The following is an 8633-nucleotide window of genomic DNA, read 5'->3' on the forward strand; positions in this document are numbered from 1 at the left end:
GTTTTTTTTCCCCTGTGTGTTTTGGGGTGTGTTTTTTGTTTGGCTTTTGGGGGGGGGCGGGGGGGGGAGAAGGGTTGTGGGGTTTTGTGGGTTTTTTGTTGGTTTGTTTTGGGGGTTTTTTTTGTGGTGAACATTCATGCATTTGCTTGTCCATATCCATTTTTTCCCTTAAACACATACACACCCACACCCCCTTTCCTTACATTAATTTTTTCTTTCTTTTTGGGGGGGTTTTGCTTGTTTTAGGGTAATTCACTAGGTCCCTTTCAGTTTTGCCCAGCCTTGAAGGTAGGCTAGTTCATGCCACTCACTCTCACACTGGCAGTGATTGCATACACTCAAGAGTGCAATTGCTAGGTTTTCTCAGTTTAGTCCAAATCAATAGATATACATCGGCACTCCTTAACTCGGGTGATTCTTTTCTTCTTTCTTGGGGGCTGAAGCTCGGGGCAATTGAGTGTAACAGTCATGGTGGTGAATTTCTTGGGCTTGCAGAAGGAACAAGACTGGAAGGAGCCTTCTTCTTTGCGGACGTGCCTGGGGATATAGAAGGAATTGCACTGGCCATAGCAGAACCTGTTGATAATGGTACGACTGTTGCAGCCTTCTTCGTGGATAGTTTGTTTGAGGGGTTGGGTTTTACACCAATCCCGCTTTAGGTACTTGCGCTCAGTGATGTGCAATGCCTCCTGACTAGACTCCAGCACCTCTTCAGCAGGCATCGAGGTGCCTTTTCCTCGCTCTCGATGCCTGGAGCCTGACTGCTGCTGTGTCTGCGTTTGCTCTGAATCATTGGGCTGATCCTTGACAGGAGGAGGGATAGCACCTTGAGATCCACGATTCCTCTTTCTCCCTTCAGCCGCTGGTAGCAGAAATCCCATCAGGAGAAACAAGGTGCCGATGGCGTACAGTGTGCGGACCATCCTGTATGAAGGAAGTTGAGGAAATAAAGCACAGTTGTGGATTTCAGACATCAACAGAAGCCAGGTATGCAGTTAGTTTTCAGTTCTATAAAAGAAATGTGTGCACACTTATAAAAAAATAAGCATTCAAGCCCGTACCAGCTGGAAAGCTGTTTCCAAATTACCAAGTGATGAAAGCTTTCAAATCGAGTCATTGAAAGTAAGCCCAAACAGAATTTTGTCTGTGTGTCCTCCATCTTTTTCCAGCTCTTTTCTCCATGTGCATTACCCTAGTTCTCATTCCCTTCTTATAGCTCACTGACATATAGGAAGATTGCTCCTGACTTACAACGGTGGAAGAACAAGTTTTACCTTACACAAGGATTCATTTACATAACACAGCTGTGTATCTACAATTCCAGAGGGCTAAAGTCTTTGTCTCAGCAGACCAATCTAGATTTGTTCCTTAATCAGTCTCAGAAACTTTATACAGCTCCTTGTGTAACGTACAGTCTCAGTCCATGTATATGCTGTATACACCTGTAGCCTGTTTTACAGCTTCCCAACCTCTGTCACACTGCACCTCTAAAGGGGTCCAGTGTATCTGAGTGTAATGATGCTTAAGCTGGGAGATGGGCAACAAGCCAGGCAACTAACATGAAAGAATATTTAGGTATAGGTTAAAAGAGATGCATCTTATCATTTCAAACTACATCTTCTCGCACATTACTCTGAATCCTTGGTGGAAGTAATACAGATGCAATCACAGTGCTAAGAATTTTTCAGATCCCTAAATTTTATTCATTTTACACAGAATGATCTTGTCAGAGGACAGAATTTTCTAAATTATATGTAGTATCATAGAGTTTGTGCACACAAAAAAGACCACTTCAGGAAGTGCAGTTGAAATGATCAGGTCCTTCAAAACTGTATGGCAGCTCCAAACCTAATTATTGCGTAGAACAGCCTTTCTCTCCTCCCTTATTCCACCATTTCTGCTGCTTCCCAAATGTGTGAGTTCTTGAGGCTGTTCAGTCAGCTTAAAACACCAACCGGCACAGAAGAAACTCATCAGCGTCACACTTCCCCCTTCCAGAAGCACCATGGTCTCCCAGTTTTTCTGAAAGGAGCTATGTGGTCGCAAGACAGACAGATGAGGGAATAAGTCTCTGAGGGACCCTCCCCATGGCAGCATGGAAGAAGGCACCAAAAATGAGCAACTAATTGCAACAAAACACTAAAACAGTGGAGAGGCACTGGCACTAAAAAGGGAAAGGACTGTGAAAAAAAAAATGTTGAGGACGTAAGTGTTTTCTACCTGCTTGGAGTGCTGCAGTTGTATCCCTTATTTGACCTGCTTTATCAGTTTATCAGGAAAAAAAAAAGTATATGAATTGAAGAGTCCTGCTTGTGCTACTACCCGAGAAACATGTGAAACCATGGGCACGGTCCTGGACGGCTTCATCCGCTCTGCCTGAGACCACACAACTAGGCAGGAAAGCAGCCAAATGCCAATGCTGTGAGGGCCACCTAGAGACTCAGCAGAGGCTCAGGGTAAGTACTACTTGCAGTAAAAGATAACTGCTAATTTCTCAGTTATTAGGTCTTTCCAGTCACATGGAGGAAATAAATGTTATGCTGTTCAAACAGCCTTTCTCATCAAATGGATTGGGAGAGGAATTCCTGAAGTAAAAAAGTGTCACAGGGGGTCCCACTACGTTCACGGAGCTGCTTGTGGACCTATAATTTTTAGTGTTTGTCGGCAGATTGTTAGAGCACCTGGAGTTCCTGATATATCATAGATGTACGCATTCATTTCAGTAATCTGTGCACCACCGTGTCCTATGCTTGGCAGAAGCTGCATGCTTCGGGGTCTAAGAATGACACAATTGCTGACTCCAACAGACAATTTGGATGGGGTGCTGTTAGTATCTAAATGAAATATGGTATGGAACATGCAATTTTAATAACCTTAAGGCTTATAGAGACATAGACAAAAATAAGCTGGGAATTCTAATTAAGGAATAAAGCGGCATAATTTCAGGTGCCAGCCTGGACTTCACATTTGCTGGTTTTCCTCATCTTTATTACAACCTGAATATTATTTACACACGTTTCATTTTAATTTTGTCTTAAAAATAAGTTTTCAAAGAACGATTAACTATTGCTTATTCCCTCAAGACATCAGAATGATTTCTTCCAAAATTATTCCTATTTCTCTGGCGACTGTCTAGTCACCAGTATTTTAATATGCACTTTATTTACTCAACATGGTGCCAGAGTCTTAAAAGAAAAGAAAAAAAAAAAAAAAAGTGATTGCATGAAGTCGAAAATAAATTGCTAGGTTGTAAGCAGTGCTGGAAAACTTCAGGTGTTTATTTTATTTAGGGTTCCACAACTTGGATGAGGTTTCAGCAACATGCCCATTCCTGGGCTACTTTTATTTTTAAAACTGATTACCTCCACATTGTTTTCTTTTTTTTTTTTTTTTTTCTCCCACATAGATGTGCAATCAATGACACAGCAAGGTCTATTCCTACAAAAATGAGGTATACTCTGGGATGGGAATTTTGGGGGAAATTTCATAGTAATATATACTATTGTAAGTTTTGCGTCCCAGATTCATGCAACTTTATTAAGCCCATGCTTATCCCTAAGGAAATGCAAGCATGTGTTTCAATGTAATCCTAAACTGTAAAGAAGGTAATTTTTCACTGGGTTGGTTTCCAGCCTTAAAGGTGGAAACTGCATTACATGCTCATAAAAGAAATTGTAACTCAAATGAAAATTAGCCACTCAGCAGAAACATTTGTTATGGTCACTTCCAAAACACAAATCTAAAAGTAATCCAGTAATCTAGGGATAAATACAGGTTAAATACAGGAGGGGCTGTGTGAACTTCAGGATCCCCACAGCAGCTAAGCAAAATATTTTTTAAAATAACTGATTAAAATTTTATTTTAAAATTAAGATTTAATTTTTAAAATGTAAAATACAAAGGAAAATGAGGTGGTATGCCTCAGGAAGGCAAGAAGCCAAAATGCAGTATGGGCACGCTGCAGCACCTCTGGTCCAAGGGCAACCAATGCTTTTGCTTATGAGAGAAGATGACACCTTTGCTTACACTAGGAAGTGAAGTGGTTCATCTATCTATGAGTTAGCAGTTGTGAATGTTTCCTTAATGGGTTTTTTTATTACTGAAAAAAGTAGAACACAGAAGAGGACAGTAGAAGTAACTAAAACCAGTGTTACTATACCCAAAGTTTTACTGAAGAGAAATCTCTCCTGAAGTTAAAGCTTTTTCTCCTCATTACAGTCATAATTCTGCAGAAGTAATAGCTCTGCAGCTGTGAGAATCAGGCTGTAAAAGCTTATATTCCACATTTCTGCAAAACTTTCATTACCTGATACTAACTGGCTGTTATGCTGGCATAACCAGAAATCCTTTTGAGCATTCATTTGAGAATCCTTTGAACAAACAGATGACCATAACCAAAATGATCAACTCCGTCATTTCATTCAGATCCAGAGAGATATGATAGAATTAATATTTATTTTTTAAAAGTAATACAATACTCCAAAACTCTATTCTTTCCATATTTTACTGCTGAGTTCCACTTTTCATCATCTGTAAGCTCTTAGTCCTAAAGCCAAAAAGAAGTTTTATTGCTGACTTCAAACAGGAGCAGAATTGGGCCCTAACATTCATATCACTTCATATGTGGTTTATCTAGAGCCTGAGATCTCATCATCTAAAACAGATTAAGAAATGTGTGGATTAATACTAGCAACTATTGAGAGACAAATGTAAATGCCTTCAGGTTTACCATTTCATACAATTAAGCTGTAATTTTTTTCATTTATACATTTTCTGCTATCAATTAAGGATCTCCACATGTCAGCTCATAGAATTTCCCTATGAGTTCATAGGAAGAGTCAGAAAGTTACTGACATTTTTAGCACACCGCAACTTGTTTAAAATAACTGGATGGAAACCTGGTTGAAATATACAGCCAAATTGTCACACATCTTAACAGGCCTGTAACTTCATCTGTAAACCCCTTTTATTAAGAAAATATTGCGATGAGCCGTGGACTCCTCTGCTTCACAGAAAACATGAAAAATAATCTGATGAAGAACTAAAAAAACCCCAAACCCAATTATTTGGTGGACTTCAAATACAAGACAAAGAAAGACACAAAACACAATCCCTTTGACTGCTGCAAAAATAGAAGTGGTTTATGTCCCAAAGGATCAGAATAATTTTATGCCTCGCATATTACATCTGAATTAGAGAAACACTCTTATGTAATGTTTTCATAGTTCATAGATCTGCATTTTTAAATATTAAAAATCATGGTAGTGGCAGTTCCCAGAGAACTGTATTTTCTTTCTGAAATCAAGACAGCAAAACTAACATCTGTGTTTCATAGAATTTGGAGACATTTACATTTCTGAAAATTTCTTCTTGAGAGTCATAAAGACGGGGGTTTTGAGACACACAAGGAGCGTAGGCAGCAATTTTAAAACAAACAAACCAACCAAACCTTGAGAATTCCCCGTCTAAGAAACTATTTTTCTGCAGGACATCCTATGGGACTCCAGGAAGGCTGAACATCATGGAGACCACGGCCGGTACCAAACCCGAGTTTGCCTTGCCTGAAGACGCCCACGCAGCCTGACAGCTCCCAGCTTCCTAGAGCGAAACTCCCTTCAGACACATTTCCTCATGGAGCCCTAAAACAACCGGAATAGCTTTGCTCCTCTCTGCACTGCCCTGAGCGCCAAAGTCTTCAGCAGAAGCTACGCGTTTCTGGGTAGCATTGCCGAGAGGAGGAAAAAAAAAAATAGTAATGCTTTAGCACAGCTTGGCGCTGAATGCTAAAGAAGAGCAGAGAGCTACGGTGATCGGTGCCTTTTATCACTTAGGCACAGACCCAGCGCACGCTGGTTCGTTATTCCCGGGCTTGCTGGGCTCAGAGAGGAGCGGGCCAGAAGCAAAGCGCTTCTGCAGCTCACGGGTCGCCGGGCTGGCTCCGGGGCAGCTGAGGTTGGGCCCGCCACTGGCCCTGCACCCAAAAGCCGCCGCTCACGAAACGCCTGACTAAACCCGGCGTCCTGTCAGCAGCAGGGAGAGAGAGCCAAACGCGCGCCGGTGCCTCAGGGGCCCGTCTGTGCAGAAGGAGTTTCCCCAGCGCTGTGTCTCGCTTCCCAGTCTTCCGCCGAGAGGAGCCACGAGTGGGACAGCAGGAGTGAGGCGGCAGGCGACGGTCGGGGAGGGACGGCTGGGGCCCAGCACAGCGGGCCGGGGAGCGCGCAGCTTCCCAGCCCCGCACGGCCGCCGGGCAGCAGCGCCCCGCCGCAGCGCTGAGGTAAAACGGGATCACCGCCGAGCGCAGCCCGGCTGCGCCGCGGGCATCGCCGGCGGCCAGACACACCGCAGGCTCGGCTTGGCCTGGCACGGCCGGGAGCGACTCGGCGCGGCTCCTCGGGGGCGTGGACGCTCCTGGCGGCTGCTGGCGACACCGACCGGCTCTTGCCATGGGGCTCGGCCGCCGTCTAGGTTAACCCAACGGAGGAGGAGCTCGCTGAAGGGACTGCTAAGACCCCGGGGGATCGTATGGAAACGGGGCAAGCAAGCAGGCGTTCTCCAGGAGGAAAAAGCCCTGCGCCAAGCTGTGCCGCCGGCCCCGGGCCGCGGGACTGCCAGCGCGGGGAAGGGGAGCGGTGGCCGACGGACGCACGGAGCCGAGCGCTCGACAAAACTCCCGCGGCTCCGAGTCAGGTGGGAGGGCTGGGCGGAGAGACGGCGGAGGTCGCCGAGGGATGCGGTGGAGCCGCGTCCCGTCCGGTCCGGTCCCGCCCGAGGCTGCCCACGGGCGCGCTGCCGGCGCGGAGCCTGCGCACCCGACCCCGCTGGCACGCACCCCGCCCCGAGAGCTCCTGAGGTACCGGGAGCACGCTCCTCCGAGGAGCGGAGATTTGCAAAGGAGAGCCAGGGCAGAGCCACAGGCTGGGCGGCCTCGTACAGGGCAGCCCGGCGGGACGGGACGAGATAGGATGGGGCTGGCACCTGGAGATCTGCCCCCGCCCCGCTCCGTGCAAAGGCCGGGCCGGGATTTTTCCGTGTCTCGGGTGGGCGCCGAATCCAATTTGTCGGGAGTGATGCTGTAGGCGGAGATGAGAGGCAGAGCTAACGGGCCTTTTGCAGTGCCCGTGATTGTGAGGGGAAAGAGATGTGACGGCGCCCTAATTGCCAGCACTGCGGCGGGAAGGTCGGCTCTCCCCTCTCCCGCTGACAGGAGGGACGGGCGTAACGCCCTGGAGTTTTGCTAGACACCGGTGAACGGCTCCTTTCCTTGCCCCTCTCTGAAGGTAGGATAGAGAGCTTAAAATTTTGCCTCCCACAGAGACAGGCCGGAGCCCGCGGCCGCCGGACCCGTTTGTGCCCCCGCTGTAAGCGCGCACGGCGCGTCCCGGCTCACCTGCGCGGCGGCGGCTCCTCGGCGGGGCTCGGCTCGGCGGCGGTGGCTCCTCGGCTCGGCCTGGGGCTGTGCCCGGTGGGTCACTCGGTGGAGCGGGTGGCGTGGGAGCTCGAAGCTGCCCGGGAGTCCATAGAGAGAGAGAGTGTCAGATCCTGCCTACAAATTGCAGCAGCGCCGAGCTGTCTCCCATTTAAATGTCTGCCAGCTGAGAGCTGCTCTCCAAGCCCCTCCAGATCATTGGACAAGCGCCTCCAAAGCCCGTGTTATCCGCCCCTTTTAACACTTCCATAAACTTCCACCAGGGAAAGCTTTCAGTCATCCAGATAAAACACTCGACTACTTTCCTGTCTTCAGAGAATCGGTGCTAAAGGTCACCACCCCAAGGAATTGTTCCTGGAATGCACAGAAAATTCACATTTTCCATCCCCATTAAAGTATGACAGTTAAGAAGAATTAAATCCTACCCCCCTCCCGCCGCCTCCGCCGCCCTTCCGTGCACGCTGGGCGCTTCCCTGCCCCTGAGCCGGCCGGGCGAGCGGGCCCGCTGCGGGGAGCCCCTGACCAGCCTGCCTCGGCCGGGAGGGAGGCGGCCGCCTTTGCGGCCCTCCCTCTTACAAATTCGCTTTCTGAGGTTCTGCAATAACCGGCAATTTTGCAGATTTGGGGAAAAAAAAAAAAAAAAAAAAAAAGACAAAACTAACAAAACCAAACAAAAAACAACTCAGTGGTCGTGTCTGTGTGCAGAGGGTGTTAAACCGTGCCTCCCGATCCGCAGCCCCGCGCTCATGGCTCTATCACTGAGGGTTTTTGGGGAATGGGGGTTGGTTTTTTCTTTGGCCCGCAAGAGACGAGACAGCTCGGGTGTCCCGTCACCGTGTCTGGGGTCGGAGGGCTCCTCAAGCCTCCCGCCAGGGGCAGGGACGGCGAAGCAGCGGCGCGTCCCGCCGGGGCTGAGCGCGGGGCCGGCCCGGGCCGCGCCACCGTCGGGGCGGCCGCGGGGGCAGAGCCAGCCCCCACAGGGTCCCACGGCTCGCTCGAAAGTAGGCAGAAACCGGCGAGGGCTGAGCGCTTGGCGGATCCAGCCGGTCCCGGCAGTAGCCGGGGAATCTCTCTGCGCTGCAGCTGCCCGAACGCGGACCCCGAATCTGCGGACAGCGTCGGGCTGCGGGCATCGAGGGGCAGAGCCCTGCAGGGCGCGGGGACCCCGCAGCGAACCCTGCGCTTCCTCCAGGGCTAGCCGGGCCGC

At 48.8% G+C, this 8633-nt stretch overlaps 1 protein-coding gene across 1 annotated transcript; it reads right to left on the reverse strand.

Annotated features, from left to right (window-relative positions):
* Positions 1–240: 240 nt before the first annotated feature.
* GREM1 (gremlin 1, DAN family BMP antagonist) lies at positions 241–8451 on the reverse strand. Its single transcript, XM_040066787.1, has 3 exons — positions 8440–8451; positions 7388–7453; positions 241–924 (listed from the first exon to the last, which is right to left on the reverse strand). Exon 3 carries the CDS (start codon positions 921–923, stop codon positions 369–371), a length of 555 nt encoding a protein of 184 aa, XP_039922721.1. The 5' UTR covers position 924; positions 7388–7453; positions 8440–8451; the 3' UTR covers positions 241–368.
* Positions 8452–8633: the final 182 nt, after the last annotated feature.

Source organism: Hirundo rustica, chromosome 6 (genome assembly GCF_015227805.2).
Source record: "Hirundo rustica isolate bHirRus1 chromosome 6, bHirRus1.pri.v3, whole genome shotgun sequence".
In the NCBI taxonomy this organism is placed as follows: domain Eukaryota; kingdom Metazoa; phylum Chordata; class Aves; order Passeriformes; family Hirundinidae; genus Hirundo; species Hirundo rustica.

Bases quoted from the DNA above. Each gene is read 5' to 3' on its own strand.
- GREM1 (XM_040066787.1), bottom strand. From the start codon at position 923: ATGGTCCGCACACTGTACGCCATCGGCACCTTGTTTCTCCTGATGGGA.